Below are 24,267 nucleotides of genomic sequence, written 5' to 3' on the forward strand. Positions count from 1 at the left end.
CCTGAGGCCTGGCCCAATGATTTCTGCACCTAGAACAGATTCCAGCGGAGTGATTCTGCTGCCTGTCTATGCCTCTATTTTTTGGACAGTCTTTCCAAAAATGATCTATACCCTGATACTCAAAACATTCCTTATCACCTCAGTACTGTGAAAGCATTGCTTGTACTGTAGTCCCCTGCAAGGCAGCAGCCATAGCCAAACCTTGATTGTATGAGGGTCCAATTTAGTGCAAAGACAAATGTATGCAGATATGTCTGACTTGGCTTAGTATTGCCTGATAGCAGCACACAGGCTGCATTAGCATTCTCATAAGCCAATGTGTAACAAAAGGAACTCCTGCCTAAGGATCTCTAAAAGCTCTACCAGCTGCTTTTAGCAGTCTATCCACAAATTCCTGAAATGGTTCATTAGGATCTAACTTGATCCCAGATAAACTCCCACTGATATCTCCTTTCCAATCTTGGTGGGTTAAATTTGTTTCTACCACTGTATCCAAATAAAGCTTGTGTAAAAGGGGCAGCAGGCCCGTACTGTGCTACATCTGTTTTCAACTCTTTTATTACTCTTGCAATAATTTCCACTTGCTTGATTTTTTTTTCTTAATTACAAATATGGGTGAGTTAAAAAACCCTGAGCCTGTGATTGAACTGCAATCTACAGCAAACGGAACACTGGCAGTTTAACTATATTTTTAAGTTTCTTTTGAAATACTAGAGCATAACTATAATTTTGGAAAACAAAACTCAACCTCCAACAAACAATCCAGTCTCTCCAAAAAAATCAAGTGAATCACCCCTATGCTACAAAGTTTTTGGCTGCCAGTTCCTGCACATGAACACATGATGGTGCAGCCTCCAATATCTCAAAGAAACACTGGCCTAAATCTTAGTCTGATTTCTAGGATAAGAATTACATAAAATGATATCCCAATTTAAAAGTATCTTTAGAGACCTATTTCCCTGGGTTGGCTCATGCCACGTGTTATTGTTTAGAATTACTCCAACCCCAAGTTATCAGTTTTAAGCTAACCTTCTGTTACCAATGTTACAAGTTTTTAATCATACCCAATAACTTATAAGCCAATAATTTATAACCAAGACATATAGGTCATGCTTATACTTTTAAAACCAGTCAGAAACAAAACTGAAGTGGCTCCACACATCTTATATATTTAGACTGGACAAAATTCTTACTTTTTCTAGTTATAATTTCAAGAAGGGAACACCTTGTCACCTGCTGAACCCAATAATCACAATCAGAGATTTTTCTAGGAGAAAACAGCCATCAGCTCCCTTACCAAAGATGCCAAAAAGCTGTTGACCTCTGTAAGAGTGGGTTGGCAGGTAATCAGTACCTAGCAGGGCTTTTCTAGCTATGCTTGACTCCCAGCTACAGTGCAGGGTAATCAGTTTCTGCTGTGCAAATTGAGATTGACTTTAAAACAAGTTAAACTAAATCAAGGGGTGGACAGCCAACAGATAAAGTTTTAACCATTTTTTCTTTTCAACATGAAACAGAACAATAATTAACTCAAACAATGACACAAAAAAACAGACATAAATTGGCAAATGTGGACAGATTGGTGCACCAAGAACAGACAATAGACAGAAAGGGAAGAGAAGTTGATGTTCCAAAGGGACCTAGATATAACCAGAACTAAGGATGTCTCTAGTAGAAGTCAGAGAGGAAGCAGGACATCTCCTGATTTCCTCCTATCCCTAGGAGAGCTCTGAAATAGCTTCTCTTTTGCTAATGAGTTCCTGACAAGGGACAACTGCTTTTCCAAAATCTATTCTGTTTCTCTTTCTCTCTCTTTCTCATGTCATTTGTATATTTATCATTTCTACTTCTGGGAACCATGCACAGTATAAAGCCACTTGAGCTAAGAATTTTTCTAAGATCTGTTTTTTAAACCCTGCTTCTCTCAACTGATGCAGCTCCTGGCTGTGGACAAATGCCTATATAGAATTCCCCTGGCCCATTGTGCTGTCACCCCCTAGGTTAAGTCAGCATTGGGTCAACACTTTTTCAGCCTACCTGTATCCCCTTAATGCACCTCCTGCAACAACAGCCTCCAAAAAGTAAACTTTAGAACTAGTGCTAGCTTTAATGTTGTTCATTGCTTACTATGAAGGATACTGTTACTTCTTCCATCTTCTGTGGAGCTCCACCCAAGATGGCGTTTCTCAGTGCCGCCACCCTCCCCCACCCCTATTTTCAGTCCCCTCATTCAGGCACCACCTGTAGCCATCCAGTGGCCATGGATGAACTGGGTTTACCTGAAAGGGGGACTGGAAATGAAAAGGACAGAGTGTGAGAAAAGGATGAAGCCAAGACAAGGTTTTGATCAAGGCTCCAAGTTTAATATTCAGCACTGCTGTTTATATAGGGCAATCCTACAGACTCATCCTTTGTTCCAGATGGATTATGTTGCAAAGCAAACTCAGCAGGCAGTCTATTCTTCTAAGTTCCTGCAGGAAGTTGCACATGCAACCAAGGCAGATGGCACCACATAGGACATTAAGCCCATGGTAGCAAGCACTCAAGGTCTGTTCTGCCTGCTCAAAGCTTTGCAAGGGCACAAATTTGTCATACATAATCATAAAATCTAGCATTTCCAACAGTATATTCCAAAATAATAAAGAAACAAAATATCAGCAAGGTAGGCCAGATTCAATTCTTCATATTTATTTGGGTTCATCTTGTGTGCTGTGCACTCAGAAACTGAATACTGTACCTCACCCTGACTATAACTTGATATTGGGTGTCTATATTAGCCAATGTACCGTGAAGAATTCTCCCCATTAATTCATGATTGGTCAATAAGTGGCTAGAGCTTATGACTGGGCAGAAAGGATGGGAGGTGGGACTGGGGATCAAGTGAGAAGTCTCAAAAAAGACCACAAGGGAGAAGGACAGAGAAGAGAGAGAGAGGAGAAGGTTGCCATCAAACAGGATAGACCAAGAACATGTGGACAAGAGAAGTGCACCCTGAGGAAAGGCTGATGGAACAGAAGCAGCCTGTGAGGTACCAGATTTACACTGAAATTTGTGTGAATTTTACCAGGCAGAAGAATTCGAACAGCTTAGAACCTGCTCGGCATAGTGCCTACAGCTTATTAATAAGTAGTAATGTTTCTGTGTCCTTCACTTGGGATCTATACAACCAATAGGCAGGTAGAAACCCCTAATAGAATAGTTATTTAAGAATAAAAAAGGGCACAGCAACTCCCAAGAAAATTTCTTGCTTTAAAAAAAATTTATTAACAGAAGGTGAAAATACAGAAATGAATGAGAATGTAAGCTTTGAATTAGGACCTTCAAATCATAAGATTGTTAGTGTTTTAGATCTGTGTGCAAGGAACAGCATTTCAAATCACAAATAGTAAATACTCATGTGAAAGGTTGGGCATAAACATTCTATTTACTGGAACGCTGCACTTTAGTAAGAGAAGGTAAGAAACCTTGATGACACATGCCTGAAGTGCTAACTAACCAGAGAGAAAGCCACTAAATTCTGTGCCCAACAGGAAATTGTTCAGTAGATAAATTCTATAACCACTACCTATCTGAGACTCTACTATTCTTTAGGGCCTCTGAGAAATATAAAAACTTCATAATGAGTCAAAAATATTTACTGAAATTTTAAGTAGATGAATGGATCAGTAACCCTAAAAAATTAAAAGCTACAAGAATGAAGAAGTCGATTAATAGAGTTGATAGTGTAGAAGAAGCCAGTAATGTATTACACAATTATTTTATTTATATAACTCTAATATTTAAGATATTAACATATTTAAGGAACCATGAACTCATCTACAGTTTATGTGTTTACAAATCACCTTAACTGATAATCTTTATGACCAGCTTTCACATGCTCTTGTTGAAAATTTGTTAAGAAAATGTAGATTTGATTTTGAAGTATGTGTGGTTAGAGAGGCCCTCAACAATGGATTTTCAGAGTCTTTGATGAGGCAGCTGCCAGAAGAAAGAGTCAGAACAGCAGCTGTCACTGTGCCTAGAGGACATTAAGTGTCATAATAGCTAAATATGGGAGAGACAGCAGTAATGGTTGATAGGCACAGTCACCAGGCCCTCTTCCTTCTGTGTGGACTCAGTATATGCAGTGTGAAACAGGGAAAAGAACCTCCCTAGGGCTTTTCTTTTGCAGTATGTGTATACTTCTCCTCTGTTCAAACTTCAGAATATCTGTCTGCTCCGTTACTGACCTGCTTTCTGTTTCACAGAGCACTTGGACATTATAAAGAACTTCTAGAAGTTTCTGTCCAACTAAACACCTGGGCCCCTAGGCCAGATATGTGATCTTTTCTTCCATTCCTTGTGGTCATTTTTCTGTAGTAAGCTCCACCCCATTCAGGACTAAAGTCAAGCTCTCCTCTTCTGTCTTCATTTATCTAGGCTCAAGGTCCCTGCTGTGAAAACATTCCTTTTCTCTCCCACACCATCCAACTAAAGGTAGATTCCTCTATCTTCCTTTTCACACATGAAGAAAAACAAGGAAAGCCCTGACCTTACTCTGCCCCCACTTCTTCTGCTAGTTACTACATCCCAAGAATAAAGGGATGTTCTTACAGTTGACCAGAACAGACTTTTTTTTTTTTTTTGGTTTTTCGAGACAGGGTTTCTCTGTGTAGTCCTGGCTGTCCTGGAACTCACTCTGTAGACCAGGCTGGCCTCGAACTCAGAAATCTGCCTGCCTCTGCCTCCCAAGTGCTGGGATTAAAGGCATGTGCCACCACTGCCCGGCAGAACAGACATTTTCTTTTTCAGCTTTGTCTTAATATCTAAATTGCAGAAATCAGAAATGGATGTTCATTGTCATCTATTTGATGGAACACAGGGCCCCCAGTGGAGGAGCTAAAGAAAGTACCCAAGGAGCTGAAGGGGTCTTCAACCCTATAGGTGGAACAACAATATTAACTAACTAGTACTCCCCTGGAGCTCGTGTCTCTAGCTGCATATGTAGCAGAAGATGGCCTAATCAGCCATCACTGTGAAGAGATGCCGCTTGGTCTTGCAAACTTTATATGCCCCAGTACAGGGGAATGCCAGGGCCAAGAAGTTGGAGTGGGTGGGTAGGAGATCGGGGCGGGGTGGGGGTATAGGGGACTTTTGGAATAGCATTGGAAATGTAAATGAAGAAAATACCTAATTAAAAAATTGGGGAAAAAAAAGAATTAAAGTTTCATCAGCCAATAAAAAAAAAAAGAAATCTTCTTTTGACTTTTGCTTTTCCTCTCCCTTGCCATTAATTGGTCAATGCCTTTTCTTTGTATAACTTTGCAGTATCACAGTGCCATGGGACTTAATGCTGGTCTTCCATTGTGGGTCCCAGTATTCTCACTTCCTTATTGAGCTCATCAGGACTCCAACTTTAAATCTTTGCAGAGTGCTGAGACCAATATGTCTAAATTTCTGTTACAAATCTCTCTCTCTGGATGCTAAATTCCAACTGCCTAATACAATTCTTAACTCTGATACCCCCAAGGTCTTGCAAAATCAGTCTTTCTGCTCTCAGTCAAGACCAACACTTTTGTCAGCAGTCAAGGCAAAGTTTTGCTTTCCTTTTTTTCTTATATTCTAGGTTAATTGGTAAATCCTACCAAAGGTACCTATAGAACATCTATGGGCATTTGTTCTCACCATCTCTATCAATACAGTTCTGCTTCAAACCTTCATCATCTCTCCTTGGGGTTATGCTAAAACTATTTACTTGGCTTTGTCATTGCAAGTGCTTTTAACATTAATCCATTTTCAACAAGCAACTTTCTTGTCCTTGTCATTGAACAATTTAGAGCTGAATCTAATGGCCCAACCCTGCCATCTAGCCCTCAAGAGACTGAGACAGAAAACTCGGGAGCTCAAGACTAGCCTGGACTACAGAGAGAGTCTCCTTCTCTATACTTGTCTAAGAAGTGAATAGATGTCAATAGTTTGGATTATTATGTTATTGTCCTAAGATCCTCCTAAATTCTCTCAAATTAAAAAAAATATACCCACAGAGATTTCTCATCCCAATGAAATTAAATTGTAAATATCTTCGAGAGTCTCCAGGATTTGAAAGATCAAGTGTTGCATGGCTATTTCAGTGTGTTCAGAAGCATTCAGAGTCCTTGCTTGAAGCTCATCTCAAGAGGCTGTCCACAGCCTGCTGCTGTTTCCTGGAAGCTGAAATGTACTTTTGCCAGTCTCTACTCAACCACATCCACTTAGTAGAAAATAAGCTCCCTGTTAGCCATGAGGCTATTTTGGTTTTTCTCACTTTGTTTTTCTTTCTGTAATAGTTTTGTTGAGATAGAACTTAAGTTGCGCTCTCTCTCTCTCGTTAATTACATTTCACAAGAAAGTGAGCCTCAGGATTAGGGATGCAGCTCAGTTGGAAGACTGCTTGTCTAGCATGCACAAAGCCCTAAGTTTAATACACAGCACCTTAAATGGAGCATAGTGGTGCATGCCTGTAATTCCAGCAATCAGAGGCAGAAAGATCAGAAGTTCAAAGGTATCGTCAGCTATATGTAAAGTCTGAGGCTTGTCTGGAATACAAAACACTCTGTTGATGATGATGATGAATATATTAGTGTAACTTTCCCAACAGAGTCCTAGTATCTGAGTCAGGATAGAAGAGGTTAAGTGAGTGGCAAGAAATAGACATGAGACAAAACACTTGGCATGTCCTCAAGCATAAGTTGAATATGCACAGTTGAGTATCCAACACAGAATCAGTCAGAGCACTAGTCATTTTTGTAAAAACTGACCCCTGCCCTGAATGCACTTCTAAAACTTAGGAATAGATTGCACAGGTACTAAATAATAGCAAAAGGAACATTTAGTATGTCCTTTATGACTAAATTAGAAACAGGAAGGATTTGCATGAAGCTCTCATAAATAGCTCCATGTTCAAAATATCTAATCTAAATAACCATTGTCACTCCAAAATAAAATGAGTTCTATGCTGGTCTTCAGTGAAATTAATGATTTTGTTATCCTTCCCTTCCTGGACCAAGAAGTGTCATGGGATTCAGCCTTGCTTCTCTCCTGGGCCTCTTGCCAAGCTCTTGGATCCTAAGTATGCTGGACTCTTCATCTCTTCCATTACCTGCTCACCTGGCCTCCCAGCTCACCGTCATTTCCCACCTATTTATATAACATCAGTTTCCTAGCTGCACTTTGGTTGTTTGTTTCTACTGCTGTTTTGGTTGTTTCTGCCTTTTCTTGGCTATCATCTTTACTTCTGTAACAACAAAATGCTGGGTCATGCCTCTCTTGAGACATGAAACACTTTTCCAGAGAGGAGAAAGCCCTTGACTCTTTTGTGTACATGTAATGATTTTTGTCCAGAAAACTAAAGAACTGCAATGATTAGATTTGTAAATCTATTTTCTGTCTTTAATCTTCCAGTCTTTTGTTTGTTGGTTGGTTGGCTGGTTTTTCTTTGTGTAGCCCTGGTTGGCCTGAAACTTGCTCAGTAGACTAGACGGGTCTTGAATTCAGAGATCCAACTGCCTCTACCTTCCCAAGTGCTGGGATGAAAGGTATGTGCCACCACTGCCAGACATCTTCCAGTCTTTATATTGTAGGTAATTGTAGAGTCCTAGATTAATTGTCTGTCTCAACAATCACTTTAGAGACAGATGTGATAGTTAAAGTTGCATTGGTTATCTTGTATTTACAAAGTGATTTGTATAAAAGATAGTAAGTAAAATGACTTCAGAACATTGATTAAATTGCCTCCATATGACCATAACATTTGCCTTGCTTTGCACTAGAGAAAAATTAACTTATACTTTGTTTAAGCTACTGCTGATTACATGTTACTACAGACTAATACAGATCCCAGCCATTCCATTGCAATAAATAAGACGTTTTATATAGTCTAGCAAAGAACAACAGAATTCCAATGCAGTTCATTGAAAGCTGTTATGACCATTGGTCATATAGTGAAACCATAAAATTGACTTGTCACTGACCGAAACTTCCACCATCTCTGTCAAGCTTACCTTTACTAGTTCTAAGGCTAAAGTCTATTCAAGGAAGCACAGAAAATTATTTGGGATTGTATTGTATATAAGGAGACAGAATTTTGATGAACTAAAAGTGAAGCCATGCCAAAGGCTATAAAACTGTAAGTCAGGTTTGAGTCTGTCAGACAGAGGCAACTAGAGCAGTATCATGCCATTCAAGGGGAATTTTCATGGAGCAGGAAACAAAGCACATCGAATACAATACACTGCATTTTAATCAGTGTACACTGACAAAAGTTGTTTCCATTCAGTGTTTTGACTTAATGCAACAATTAAAGGTTCAATACCATCCCCAACATAACAAAAAGTAAGAACAGAAGTGAAACTGATAAACGCAGTTGTAAAGCGATAAAGTACAGCAAGGATAATGGTCTCTTGAATGCAAGGGCATGATAATGTGGTTGATAAAGTCAACCACAAAATTAGTCTTAACACTTGAAAGGTCAAATTAATGAGGTTTGGTGACCTGAAAAAGACCACATGCCATCTCATCAGAAAGCTACAAGTTCCCTAAGTCCTCTAAAGTCAGGCTTCTGGGTTTAGTAGGGCAGCAAGAGAATACCTTCTAGCTGTCTATTATTGTCCTGGTCCTATTACAGAAGGGATTAATTCTCCCCCACACTTTGCTTTCAGGTTGGTCAGAAGAACCCTAAAATATTATCAGGGCTCATTGATTTGAACTCTGAATAAAAATAAAATGACTTATTGGCACACATGGCACTCACTCCTCTGATCTTACCAACTGGGAAGTTAAGGGAGGAGAACCCAAGGTCAAGGTCATCTGGGGTTACACAGCAAATTCCAGGAGAGCCTGGAATGCATGAGACACTGGCACAAAGACATGAAAGAAAGGAGAAAAGGGAGAGAAAAACAGGGAGAAGGGGATTAAGGAGGGGAGGGGGGCTGGAAAATTTAATTTTTTGAATTCTAATTTAGGCAAAAAATATTTAGAACCAATCTTTGTTATTTGTAGCAGCTTAGAATCAGCTACATAAGACTGAAATTTTATGTCTGTGACACACAGACATTCATCAACTTACTTAATAGTATGTTTGAGGCTCCACAAACCTACAAGGGAGCTTTTATTCTATCTGTCTGACTGTCTGTCCATTTGTCTATCATCTCTATATCGATCTGTATATCTACCTACCTACCTGCTTACCTATCATCTATATATTTATCCATTTGTCCATCTATTTCCATTCCTTTATTTATTTGTTTATTTATTTATTTATCTATTTATCTGTTTATTTATTTAGAAAAGGATCTCCTTCTGTATCTCAGGCTCATCTCTAACCAAAGCTCCTCCTGCCTCCTGGCTGCTGGCATTCAAGCATGTCTTTGCTTTAGTCTTCTCAGTCCTTAGCTCTGCCACTCTCGGTGCACAGCCTCTTCTCTGACGGTCACAAAATGGCTTCTTAGGTACCAGTCATTTTGTCACATACTAAATATAGTAAAGGATGTAGAAAAATGCTTCTTTTTATTTACATTAGTTCTCTTTAGACTCTTACCCAGAAGTCTCAAGCACAGGATTTTCACTTCTCATTGGTCAGATTTTAAGACACCATCACATTTAGTTTAGGAGATTGGTAAATAACATGACTTAGCTAGGCACATATCCACTCCATAGGATTAGACTCAGAAATAGGCATTAGGAGACAGATGGTCTGGAATTTCTGCCCAAAACACCATGAAATAGCAGCAGATATATGCTGATTTGTGACAGGTGTCTACTCAGTGTTCAACTCTAAATATAATTAAACCCAACCACAAAACTTAAATTTAACATTTACTATTAATAACTGCATTGTATTTTAATAATTCTTTTATATTGTATGTTTATGTTATGCACACAACATTTTAAACAATATTACTTTTATTAACATTACATTGAACTAATAACTTTTCATATGTTTTGTGCATGTTAAACATGGGTAAGCACATCATGGGGCATGTGTGGAGGTCAGAGGATAACTTGAAGGAGTTATTCTTTTTTTCAGCCATCTGGTCCCAAGGATAGAATCTCAGTTATCAAGCTTAATGACAAGCTCCTTTATCCAACAGGCTCACAAAGTTTCCAAAAATTTTAAATTAGCTAGTGGAAATTTATCTGTGCATGTATGTCTGAGTGTGAGTATGTGTCTGTGACTGTGTGCTGGGTGAGTATGTGTGTGAGCGGGTGTGTGAGTCAATGTGTGTGGTATGTTGCATGCATAAAAATACCCAACAAAGAGGAGAGAGAACCCATAGAAACCATATCTAGAGCTTTGGCATAGCCCCTGAAGGACTGAAGATGCTGAAGGGGCTTGTAGCCCCATAGAAGAACATTATTAACCCACCAAGTCCTCCAGCGCTCCCAGGGACTAAACCACTAACCAAAGAGTACACTTGAAGGAACCCATGGCTCCAGCTGCTTATGTAGCAGAGGATTGACTTAGTGGGAGGGGAGCCTCTTGGTCCTGTGGAGGCTTGATGCCCCAGTGTAGCGGAATGGTAGGGCAGTAAGGTGGGAATGGTTGGGTGGGTAGGGGAGCACCCTCATAGAATTAGGGGGGGGGAAGGGATAGGGGTTTGTGGAGGGGAAACAGCGAAGGGAGAACATTTGAAATGTAAACAAATAAAACAATGAATTAAAAAATAAGATTGTGTGTCAGTGTGTATGACTGTGTGTTAAAGTTATGAGTATATATGTCTGTGTGTGAGTGTGTGGTGAGTGTGTAAAAGTATGTATGAGGATATGTGAATATTATATGAGTGTGTATGTGAGTGTGTATACATGAGTGAGTTTGTGTGGTATGTAAGCATGTAAGAGTTTTAGTGACTGTGTGAAAGTATGTGAATGTATTGTGAATATATGTGTATGTAAGTGTATATATGAGTGTGTGTATGTGTGGTGTGTGAGTGTATTTCTGTTTAAGAATATGTATATATGTGTGTGAGCATGATTGTGTGTGAGTACACATGTGTGACTGTATGAATATGCATGAGTGCATATGTCTGTGTGTGAGTACATGTGTGTTACTGGGTAAGTGTGAATAAGTGCATATCATTGAGTGGGTATGTGTGTGTGAGTGTGTGTGAATGTGTGTATGCACATTTATACATATAAATGTAGCCACTCACACATGGAGGTCAGAGGACAACCTCAGGTTTTGTGCCTCCCTTGCTACCTTGTATGAGACGGCACTCCTGTGTTGTGTGGGAAGTCTCCTTTTTTCCACCTTTCATTTATGCTGTAGGAGCATAAGGGTTCCTTTTAGATGGGGCCTGAGTATTTGAACTCAGGATTTCAAGTTTGCATTTCAAGTGCTTTTATCAACTGAGTCATCTTTCTAGGCTTTGTCTCATTGCTTTTCTGGGAAACATAGTTTCCCAGCCTGGGGGGGGGGGGAGAGCAACCTTTACAGAATGTAATTAAGTTGACAGAAAAGGCCAGCTTTGTCAATGTCTTAGTCACACCTATGAATTCTGTATCAGCCAGCCCCTCCCCCCCCCCAAATAAAACTTTTTAAAGCATGCATAATGACAAGCGGTACAAAAGAGAGACCCAGCCTAGGAAGATGACCCAGTAAGCCACCTAGTCATCAACTCCATCACAGAAACATTTTTTTGAGCATTGGAGTGACTCAACTTGGTTAGCAGAGTTAAAAAAAAAAAAAAAACTGTATAAATTGTTTTCAAAGGCCTGATCAAAACTTATATCAAATCACACACACTCAGACATATACATTCATACACACACACACACACACACACACACACACATTCTCATACATACTTTCAGACACTCCCACACATTCACACACCACAAATTTGAATTTTGTTAAATGTGATTTTTCTTCACTTTGATTGGGAAAAACAAATTTATTAAGTGTAAATGAAAATTTCTGTGGGAACTAAAAAGGGGCCAGAGGAAGAGGGGGCAAGGGAGGATAGCCCTCATCTGGCCAGAGTTCCTCCTATGCTCTGGGCAGGCAGACGTGGGAGGGCTGCCAGACGCTTTCCACTCGGCCCTGGGGTGGGCATCTAAGCCACTGACCCCACTCAATGGGGGGTGGACAAGGGGAAGCTCCCCAAAACAGGGGGCTCGGGCAACACTCTGTAACCCCGGAGTAACAGGAGAGAGAGCATAGGGAGAGAGGAGAGAGGTTCCCACTCAGGCGAGAGTAAGTGCAGCCTTGATGAGCAGAGAGCAGACTGTCTATGGTTTTAGAGCTTTATTATAGAAAGGCACGGAGAAAGGAGAGAAGGAGAGAGAGAGAGAGAGAGAGAGAGAGAGAGAGAGAGAGAGAGGGAGAGAGAGAGAGACTGACCATGGCCGAGAGGAGACAAAGGGGAAAGGGAGAGAGAGAAATAGAGAGGAGAGAGGAGAGGAGAGGAGAAGACAAAGAGAAAAGAGAGGAGTGAAAGAGTGAGGAGGGGCCAAACATCCCCTCTTATAGTGGGCTGCTATCTTTATTGTTGCTAGGTAACTGGGGAGGAGTTTAGCCTGAAGGTCAGAAGCCTAAGTGACTACTAACCACACTTCTCTTGTGGGGTCTGTGGGGGTGATAACTTCAACAGGAGGCAGAGTTCTAGGAGCATGAGGGAATGCCTACCGTCCATGTAGGTTAATTATCACCACTCCGGGGTTCAGACCTCAGTTCCACTGGAGACCAGACTGTCTGTGCATAGCCCAATGCCCCACAAATGTCCCTTATTAAACTTTGAGTACATTTTCTGTCCCTATGTCCCTTACACTATATGGTCTTGTTAAACTACAAAGTCTTCAAAAAAGTCAGTTGTTCACAACAGACAACAGGTGGGAGAGGCTGATACATTGCAAGTGATGAGAGATAGTTTTGAACCTGGGTTGCCAACTCAGTGATGATAACCCTGCCTCAGGCCTGGTACTCTAGGCAACCTTCCCTGTTCACTCTAATCAGCTAATGACTTCATTTACTTGCAGTAGGTTCTGTCTTTCCTCGCACCCAATCATTTATATGGAGCTTAACAAAATTTTGTGGGCATCCACATCTCCTGGTACTCTTCCTAAACTGCAGGTTCTGACTCAGTGGGGCAGACTTGGGGTCTGGGACCACAGGATGCTGAAGATGAAAGAACAAGCAGAGTTGAGATGAAGGGTAGCAGAAGGACCAGAGTCCTGAGGTGGCCTGCATCAGAAACCTGAGGGTCATATCCCAGCCCCAGCCTCCTGTGTAAATTATTTAAAATCATGGCCCAGGGCTTCTACCCCACTTTGATCACTGAAAGACAGACACTTTTTATATTTACAATATGCCTTAAGCAGCACAATAGCTAAGCAGCTGCCAAACCTCCATGCTGTTAGAATCTACTTTCCTATCAATAACTCCCAGTTATTACTTACTATTTTCTGTGTTCCATTTGGGTTGCTGTTAACTCCTATTCAGCAACCCTCAGGGCCACAATTTTATGGCTCAGCTAGCCCCCATGGCAGCTCTTTCTCTTTTCCTGTACCACCTCCTCCTCCTCCTCCTCCTCCTCCTCCTCCTCCTCCTCCTCCTCCTCCTCCCCCTCCTCCTCCTTCTCTTGATTCCAAGTGTGGTTCCATGCCCTGAAAACCTAAACCCCAACTATGTCTCTTCTGCCCAGCTATTGGCTGTCAGCATCTTAATTCACTAATCAGAATTAACTTGGTGTCAGGGTCACAGGGGTTATGTGCAGACTCCAGGTCTTAGGGGCCTGCACTTAGCATTACAATAGACAGTAAAAGACAAAGCCTCAACATTCCTGTTGGGACATTCAGGCTAGGACTCAAACATTTGTACTTTTAAGAATTTCCCAGGTTGTGCTGTTGGTCCTCCTCTCCTGGACAAGCAGTAAGAGAAAGCATCGCATATAAGCCAGTTCCCTTCCTGTCATAGAATAGCTATTTATCACACGTGAAATGTCTTCATAGACTTACCTTCTAAGAGAAACTCTGAGCTATGCAGACATTTTCTAGTCTGTAATCCCTCAGTCTCTAACCATTCTCTGGGAGACAAAGTTAAAGAAAGAAAACCCTTCTGTTTCCCTCCGGGTTGTCTTTTGCATTGGAGTCTTGCGGATCAACTCTAGCTGCTCATACATGTGAAACAATTTGCCCCTGAATTGCTCCCCTCATTCTTTCCCATTTTGGATTGCAGCTTCTCTAACTTTTCCTAAAATTCAACAGAGAGAAAGTAATTCTACATGAATTTCAGGTAAAACCATTCATACCTCAACTGTAGCCTTGAAATTTATTTTTGGAATTTATAGTGTTATGTTATGTGGATTAAAGTTTCTAAATATCAGAAATAAAATTCCCCAGTTCCATATACTCGTGGTTGCACACTGACAACTGTCTTAGTCAGGGTTTCTATTCCTGCACAAACATCATGAGCAAGAAGCAAGTTGAGGATGAAAGGGTTTATTCAGCTTACACTTTCACACTGCTGTTCATCACCAAAGGAAGTCAGGACTGGAACTCAAGCAGGTCAGGAAGCAGGAGCTGATGCAGAAGCCATGGAAGGGTGTTTCTTACTGGCTTGCTTCCCCTGGCTTGCTCAGCCTGCTTTCTTATAGAACACCCACAAGGGGACCTCCCGCCTTGATCACTAATTGAGAAAATGCTTTACAGCTGGATCTTGTGGAGGTATTTCCCCAACTGAAGCTCATTTCTCTGTGATAACTCCAGCCAGTGTCAAGTTGACATAAAACTAGCCAGTACAACAACTAAACACAAATTTCAAATCCTATGTGTTCATATTCTCATGCCCAATGTTGACCAAAAGGACATGCATGCTTTTGCTTCCTCTATCACTAAAGCTATCATTAGTGAACAAATGACTTATAACTCTGTATATTGTTTATCAAAAGGTACCTTATTCCTATTCTTTAATAACAAGTAATGCAGATTTTAAGCTATTTAACTTCATATAGCATATATTATGAATACATCAGTAATCTGAGGACCATGTCAGGGGGATCTTATACAATACATGTACACACACACACACACACACACACACACACACACACATCTTTAAATGGCTATTGTTGATCATTAAAAGAGTCTGAGGTAATACAGCATGATTTTTATCTTTATGCAGATGGCATCTATTCCAGAAAGTCTTTATTGTATTTTCACTTATTTTATTGGGCTCTATACACTGTGTGTGTCTATCCATTCTTAGAAAGCTTTCTCCTTGTATATTTTTCCACCCCCCCCCCACCCCCCAAGAGGAGAAACAAAGACAGTGTCTGGTCATGTATCATGTTCTCGTGGATTTATAAGAGAAGCAGATAATAAGATAGATCAATGCCATAATACAGACTATTCCATAGCTATCATTCCATTTTGGATTTCAAACAGTACACCACTTTAGTGACCGACATGCTACCAAAAGGGAAGTGAAACTCCTCAGCTCTAAAGCATCTATTTTGATTTTTTTTTCCAAATGATATCTCTACAAAGTAAATGCACACAGAGGTTTCCAGTTTTATGGAATATTTTTAAACATTGAGAATTAACATTTAATATATTAGAGAGGATTTGAGGAAGCGTCCTCAAAGGAACTGCCTCATTACATCCCTCCTGATTTACCCATGGGTATTTTTTTTTCTCTCTCATATGAAATATTTGAAACCAACATTAAAAAAATAAAAGCTGGGTTGTATGGTCCCCCATATACATTGAAATACAGAAAACATTTCATAACTATTCATTTATTAAATCAACAATTAAGTCAAAGTTTGTATGAAATACAGTACTTTATTAGCAAACTAAATTGTGCAGCCTGGTAGGGCTTCATACATTTAGTTCATCATATAGTTAATATTTAATTTTTGATGGAAAATGAGAATTACTGGGAGTTGCCTAAATAAATCCAACAATAAATATAATTCCTCTGAGAAAAGTTTTAATAATGTCTTGAAAATATTTTAAATAGCTAAAACTGCTAATATAAACCAAATCCCAACATTTTCTAATGACTTCTAAAACTTTAGAAAGCCTTCTCTTGATGCAAAAGAAATCCACCCATGGATATAAATTTTACTGCTTAATTTAGATGCAAATTTTCTCATCTACAATTCAGTAAGTATAAGAGCAAGATGATACAAACAACATGCAAGTGAAAGTTAAGCTAATAATTTCCAACTGCTCATATAACTACATTGAAAAATATAACTTACTATGACATTTGATGCATTTCCAAATTGGTACTCCTAGATTCTAAAATGTCAAAATTCACATTGTCAGAGTGACACTTACCTCAAAAAGTAAAAATTGTATCACCCCAAATCATTGTATAGTGATTGTCAAAGTCACACATTGTGGGGAATTTACAAGATCATATCAGCCTTACTAACGCTATATTTCATTTTATTCAAATATCCAATTTTGCAATAAAGAGCACCTATCCTAATAGAGACCAATAAGACTAGTTACAAAACATAAGTGAAACAGAAATCTATTTTTTCCAATAGATAGAAATGTATAGATTAAAAAGGTAAGTTTAGTTTAAATGTAAGATTTTCATGAGATGTAACCTGACACATATCTGTAGTTTCTCACAAAGGACTAATAGAATATCATTTAAATATATAGTTTTTCTTTATAGAGCAATAAAACAATCTTATTAAAATGTTATACCCCATTTATTCATGCATGTTAAAATATCTATTAATTCAGTAAGATTTGGTAGATGTTGCTGTAATGGACTAATAATCTTAATGAGTATCTACTTAAAATTATTTCTAGCCCTCCAGAAATTTCTTCTTTGAGTAATTTCCAAGGTAGAATGAGTATTGTGTCCCAATATGGACATTAACTCAGTATTGACACATGATAAGGACTAAGCCTTATATCAGAGTTACAGCTTGATATTTTTATGACTAGTTGGAGAGAGACTTGAAGACACAGACCAGTTAAAAGCCACTGAAATAGTAGATCAGTATCGAGTTAAAGAGCTACCAGTCCCAAAGTATTTATATAATTTTTAATATTTTTAGTACATATGAATGTGGTAAGATAATATCACATTTAGATTGACCAGCAAGATATATATATATATATATATATATATATATATATATATTCTGTAAATCTATAAAGATAAGAATGCCAGTAGTTTTTGACAAATCTTTATAGTTCTAGGTGCTGTGAGCATGATGTTCTGACCTATGTCATTCAGATAGAAGCTCCAGGATCCTGATGATAACATAGCCATATGGGCAGAAACCCAAGTATTAAGCTATGGAGGTTCCTAAATGAAGATAGTGCTCTTCTAATGAGGGAAATGTACAGTAAGAGTGGAGCTTGTTTAGGTACACAAAAGGCTATACCTAAAAATACTTAAAATTTCATTTGAAGCTACTCTGGAAAAGGGAAAACAATATCTTGGCACTAAAGGAAATATTTTAGAAGCAAAATTCTTCCCATGTCCTTGAAAAATATTTAATTTATATATATACAATGCAAACTCATATTTTAAGCTTCCACAATACCCAACTCCATTATGGAGTCTTGCATAGCATGCAAAAGAGCTTAAGTTTCAAACATCACCAGAACTTTAGTGGCACATGCAGTTCAGTCCTGAAAGGGCAATGCATACATGCACAGAAAGAAAAGCAACCGTGGCAATGTCCTGTCTAGACAACAGGGAAGTTCTGGAGACAAGGAGAATTTGGGGAGCTATGATTGGTAAAGCACCCTTATCCACAAATGACTTTACCTCCTTTTAATACCCAAAGTTGCTACTACAAGCTGCTATCCCCTTACATCCAGTGTCACCTCTGTATTCATTTACAGAAGTTGCTCTATTAACCAGCACCTTATTTCTTCACACATGTCTTTGCTAATGTCCTAAATTTTGGTTCCAATTGATCTAAAAACTCTAGCCCTTCTTCCTCCTGCCGATCACTGCAGCAGCCCACAGAGCCAGCCATGGAGCCTTTGCCTTCATAGTTATATGGGCGAACGTAGTCTTCACAATGCTTGTGTTCTTCAGCTTGCCCACACAAATACACCTTCTGTATGGAGAAAGAACACAGTTTATTATGACTTTTAAAAGACACCTAAACAGACTACCATAAAAATGATATCTTGGATTTACCTTTTACTGTTTAATTTTTAATCAGAGTGTGTCCTCTAATGGATTCCTACATATAAAAAATGCACATGATTGGTCTATATCATATTCATTCTTAAAATATAGCAAATAAATAAATGCTCAGAGTGAACACATTTATAAAAACTAAAGCTATGCATAGATCATATAAATAACTTACAACTTTTCACGTGAACACAAGATGTTTTTAGTTGGAATTTATCTCAACAGCTGCTTGGTATATGTGGGGGAGAACCAGTATAGACTGTGGTTCTTACATTTATACTGTAAATAGTTATGAGGGTCTAGTACATTAATGTTATATATAACATGTGTAATATATTCATGTTCTATATCTGTAATTATCTAACATATGGCTCACATCTGAGCAATCTGAAACAATCAAGGAAAACATGTAGAGTGGAACCTAAGATTAAAGTTTACCAATCTTGGTTGATTGAGCTAGGCAAGATATCATAACTACATATAGAACTACAGCACACTGGCAAAATAGTGGCAATGTATGGTCTGTTGATTATACTATAGCTAATTCTTCACTGAAGATGTTTTTATGATAATGTTTAGTGAAAAAGATATCAGTCTTTTGATATCTCAAAGATTGCACACACAAACTAGTACTAAAGTCTCACAAATTATATTTTCTTAATTAAACTCTGAGTGTGTTCCTTACATCAGTGTCTATCCTTGTACAGGAGATGAAAAGATGCGATCCAGGTGTATAAGGGGACCTTTGGGAAACCCTGGTTTATAAATCATGTTAGCATTGCACAGAGTGGGCACTTGAAGACTGGGCACTTACTTCACCAAGCCGAGGTTGAGTGAAAGTTTGCCAGTCTGTGTAAGCATATCGGCCAGGCTCTGCTGCTCCTAGCACTCCTCCCTTGTGGGACTCCAAGGTGTGGCCTCCTTTGACCATCTCAAAACTTTGCTGTGTTTTGATTCCTTGACCACCAAGAGTCCCAACAGACATGCTTGTATCACAGATGTTGGCTGTCTGTGTGGGGAGTCTAATATTGGCTTCCTAAAGATAGAATTAGAAAATGAATCAATGACACAGAAACCAACTCTTTCTTACTACAAGCAAGTCACTGCTGTGCCTCTGTTCTTCACATGTAAAATCAGAATAATGCTAAGAATCATAACATAGATATTGTGGGCCAAACTCTGTCCCTAGAAATCTATATGTTGAGGTCCTAACTCCAGGGTCACTGTAGATGCAATCATGTAAGTCTCAAAGAAGTTAGTCTCTCATCTGTCATGACCAATGTGCTTACAAAAAGGAAAATTTAGATTGTAAGACATACAGACAGACAATACCATGAAAATCACTTTATGTGGCCTCAAGCCGACAAAAATGGAAAAGAGCTATCCCTCCTCAGAGCCTTAAAGGGTAATATCATTTCTGATCTTATCTAGCCTATAAAGCAGGTAGAACATGCATTTTTATTGTTTGAGTTGCTCCTTAAAGCCAATACAAATGGGCAATGAATTAAAATATGCAGGGAACTTTGATTTCTGCTTGGTGCTATATGGATCAATAATTATTGTTTTACTATTACTATGGAGTAATCAATTACGTTTATTGGGTCACCATGTAATTCAGTGGGACTTTAATTTTGATTTACCGTCACTTCTTCTCCTGGTCCTTCAGTATTTGATACAATTAAATTTTGCTGAGCTACATCATCTGGGAAGCATTTCTTGACTGTTCTCTTGGTAGTGGTCACACAGAAGCATGTAAACAAAATGCCTACAGGAAGAATTAGAAAGCAAAGTAAAATATTTTTTTGCATTTTGGAAGATATTAAAATAATTTGACAATAAACAAAAATTTTAAAAAACAAAAACATTGAAAATAATATATTTTTTTAAATGTCTGTATAGCTTTTCAGAAATCTTCACTGTCTCATGATTAACTTCTGAGGAGTTAAACACGTCCTCTGAAACTTACCTAGACAGCTTTAATCTGCTGTTAGTGCTGTTTCTTCTATGATTCAGATTCCCACTTTCAGAAGAGGTACAAAATTTTTGAAAGGCACATGTACCAACAGTTACATGTGTCCTTAATATAAAAAAACTGCAGTATAATATTTTACTAGACTATCATAGCTGAGATAAATTGCCCTGGGTGGTCCATGTGTTAAAGTTTTCGTCCCTACCTCACAGCGCTGTTGAGAGGTGGTGGGATCTTCAAAGGATGGGCCTTAATAAAAGGAAGTTGCATCACTGGGGGCAACCCTAACCTAATCTTTCTCTCATTTTGATTTCTAACTGCCATTAAGTAGGTTGCTTAGTTACATGCTACTGGTCATTGGACACAATACAACAGAGGCTGTTAGTTATTGGCTGAAACCTCTAAAACTGAAGTAAAACAAACTTCTCTGTGAAAGTTTTTTGCTCCAGGAAATTAGCATGTAAGTATTCCACAACACTTTAGATAATGATACTTACACAGTAGCAATGCAGAGCCCAGGACCATGGCAAGAATGGCCCATTTCCCAAGGATTATATTTGGTTTAGCATCCCTCTCTTCCTTAACAGCCATTCTACATTCTGTTGGAGTTGTACAGTCACACACTCGCACTGATAATACATGTTTTGCGGAAAAACCATGCCTGTCTTGTATTTGGATTGGCACAGAATAATAGTTATAATTAAGATTGTGTCGTTGACGAAGAATGGCACGTTTACCTGAAGGAAAAAGGGTAGATAGAGTACATATTAATATGACACTTCAACAAAAATACTGCTCTTACTTGGTGTACATTCAAAGACTTAATCTGCGATAAAAACTCTAGTGGTTCATTTTCTTTCTTAAAAATGATTTAAGAAAAGTAGGGAAAGTTTTGACAATATATTAATCTAAAGGTAAACTGATCTCCAGGCTGGGCATGGTGCTGCATGCCTTTAATCCCTGCACTCGGGAGGCATAGGCAGATATGTCTCTGTGAATTTGAGAACCACTCAGTTTATATTGTTTGTTCCAGGAAAGCTAAGGCTATGTAGAGAGACCCTGTCTCAAAAACAAAACAAAACAAAACAAAACAAAACAAACCAAACAAAACAAAACAAAACAAAACAAAACAAAACAAAAACAAAAAAACCCAACCAAACAAGAAAGAAACAAAGAAAGAAGACTTATGTATAGTTAACATGTCATTCCAGTGATTTAAAATTGGTTTCTGTGTTTTCTTTAATGATATTCAGAGCAAAAAATTTAAGTGTAATATATATATATATATATATATATATATATATATATATATATATATGATAGATGATTGGCATGCAGATAGACACATGCATACATAGGTAGATAATTTTATCTACCTGTGTTGACAAATGGTCATATCTTGTCAATTGATAACTGATATTAGATATTTGATAAATATTAGATAGATAATTACCTAACAAGTAGATAATAGATATACAGATAAATTAGCGACATATGGTAAATAGATGATAGATAACAAATAAAAATAGATATTAAAGAATTATTATTTTTCCAAGATGAATAACATAAGTATGTATGTACATATATATATATATATATATATATATATATGAAAGATGGTTGGTACACATATAGACAGTACATATGTATTAATTATGACTAACCAAGGTACAAGCACAGGCCGTTAGCAATCTTGAACTGAGATTTCTTGCAATATTTAGCATAAGTACTTACCATCCTGTGATTCTAGAGTCCAAAGTTTGCTGGAAGAATTATCCAGAAGGAACTGAAAAGGTGGACCATTATCTGGCCCATCTAAATCTATAGGTTCCAAAACAGCAAAATCCTTCTCCTGCTGACAAATGGTCACTTCCTTGTCAATCTGTGGTGGGTGGTCATTAAAATCTTCCAGAAGAACTACCAGTGTTCCTGTGCAAGATCGGCCAGCTAGGATAGATAAAAATAGGTTATTCTAATAGCAGATTGAGATTCACTTAAGCCTACATTTAACCAATATTTGTCATTTAATGATTCTCTGTTTGAAACATGCTGATAAAAACAGAACAGGAGATGCTCGACGTCACTTGGAAGTTTATTAGTCAAAGCAGAGTTGAAAATAAACTCTGAAAATTTGCCAAGACACCAGAGCCTGATTTTCCATTTATAGTAAATGGAACATCATGAAGAGGCAGCTACATAGATTTGTCTAGTTCAACAGCTTACTTTAAATTACCTGTCAGTTGATTGATAAGTGTCAATGAGTGGGGAGTACCAGCCACAGAACTAAGAAGTATATGCACCAACTAAAATCTAAGTCCATAGCCCTTCGAGAAAGAGCTTCTGAAGTCAGTAGCTGTCATTACTGTTTTCCATATCCTGAAGCTCACAATATTATAAGTCAGACCTGAATGAATAGAGCTCTTTATTATTTCTTCTATTTCTTCTTGAGTTGTGGTATGCCCATTAGCTTCTAACATCATGTGTGTTACTTTTGGGTTCAAATAAGAAAATGCTTACCACTTTGATATGATAACCACTCAGTAATAATTTTAAGACTTTTTTTCAGAAGCTAAAAACTAAGAAGGTCTTTCATAAGGTTTGAGCTCAGTTGTTCTAAGCACCAAGTACACATCAAAGTTGTCAAATCCTTAGTAGCTAATTTCACAGCCTGAACCTGGAGGTTTACATGCTTCTCAAACCACAGAGGAACAACAAGTCTAACCATGACACGTTAGCTGGGCCTTACTGGGGAGGAGTCATGTTACTCCTGCCCAGGACCACAATTTAGATCTTAACATTCATGTCATAAATGGGTAACATGGACAAACTGGTTATTCTTCAATGAAAGGCTTCTAAAGGAGAAAATCAGAAGAAAGGTTAGAGGAGATAGGAAACCTGGGGTCAGGAATTATTGCACAAGCAACGTGTTACGCCAAGCAGGCCTAATAAGAAGTAAGGATCTTACATCCAGTTGTTAGGGAAGAAATGGGACAAATTCAGCAGAAGGCTAATAAAGCACATGGTGAATGTAGAATACCTCAAGTGTCAGAAATGCTGTCCACAGAGGTCTTGGGACTGATCTCTCTGGTGAGGGTGGGGGTGGGGAGCAAGTTGTCAAGAACTGAAACCTTAACTCCTTTGAGACCCTGGCCCCAGCCATAGACTGGATCTTGCCAAATCTGTCCCTGGGCAAGGAGACAGAACTAGGTCCCCTCTGTCCTTTAATCAGGGTCTCTGCGAAAGCCTTAGATCAGCCTTGTTCTGCCTGTAACTCTAGCTCCAGGGGATCCAATGCCGCTTTCTACCTTTCTAAAGGCCATGCATATAGGTGTGCGCGCACATACACACACACATAACATTTAAAATGCCTTAAACAGATATGTACCAAATTTTCATCTTCATGCTTGATAAAGGGACAGTTTACTGGAGAGGTGGTAGGGTGGAGGGTAGAGGGAATTTGAGCTGTTAACCAACTTAGAAGAAAAAAATATGAATGAGAGCAAGTGAAGGCACACTTTCAAAGTAACAGTACAGCATATGTGATAATTATTATATTTATTTCCAGTGTATAATAATGTTTAAATTGCAGTATTATGAATCAAACAAAGACTAGCAGAGAACAATCACAGAAGCTGTCACGGCTATTCATTTGAATAATTTAAGGAACATGTGCTTCAGGGTAGGGCTAGAGGAGCCCTGCTACTCTCATGTTCTAGGAGTAAGATACATAAAACAGCGTTCTCTAGACAGATAGCAGGGAGATCAGCCTGACAGAGAAGAATGATGCACATGAGAAATACAAGGACATAAGCTAGATTCTAAGGGGCCATTAGGACTTCCTAAATTATCATTTAGGAATACCTTTGAGCACCAAAACAAGTTCATACACACACACACACACACACACACACACACACACACACACACACACATTAATCTAAATGTATGAATACATGATTACCATTAATTTTCTCATAAATGTGTTTTGAATCCTCATCTTCTCTAGGGCATGGCTAGGTAATGTATGACTCTGGGGCGTGCTTTGCCTAAGCTTTGCTCTTTTATACTAACCCTACCATGCTTACCCTCCGTATCTTTCAGTACTAAGCAACAAAGTTTCTTTCTTATATTTTGCTCTCTGTAATTTTATCCTCTCTAA

General features: G+C 38.5%; 1 protein-coding gene across 2 annotated transcripts in view; it reads right to left on the minus strand.

The window, feature by feature from the left end:
- Nucleotides 1-15,775: 15,775 nt before the first annotated feature.
- The window catches only part of Dsc1 (desmocollin 1), a 31,303-nt gene continuing 22,811 nt past the window's right edge, over nt 15,776-24,267 (minus strand). Inside the window, exons 12-17 of one of the 2 annotated variants that reach the window (NM_013504.5) lie at nt 21,843-22,055; nt 20,606-20,845; nt 19,780-19,904; nt 18,954-19,175; nt 18,140-18,185; nt 15,776-18,056 (exon numbers count right to left, since the gene is read on the minus strand). In NM_013504.5, the coding sequence (NP_038532.3) occupies nt 18,150-18,185; nt 18,954-19,175; nt 19,780-19,904; nt 20,606-20,845; nt 21,843-22,055 (836 nt within the window). In that variant the 3' untranslated portion in view covers nt 15,776-18,056; nt 18,140-18,149. The remainder of the gene's footprint in view (nt 18,057-18,139; nt 18,186-18,953; nt 19,176-19,779; nt 19,905-20,605; nt 20,846-21,842; nt 22,056-24,267) is intronic. The other variant, NM_001291804.1, reaches the window with a different exon arrangement.

The sequence above is a fragment of the Mus musculus genome, chromosome 18 (assembly GCF_000001635.26).
Source record: "Mus musculus strain C57BL/6J chromosome 18, GRCm38.p6 C57BL/6J".
NCBI lineage: Eukaryota > Metazoa > Chordata > Mammalia > Rodentia > Muridae > Mus > Mus musculus.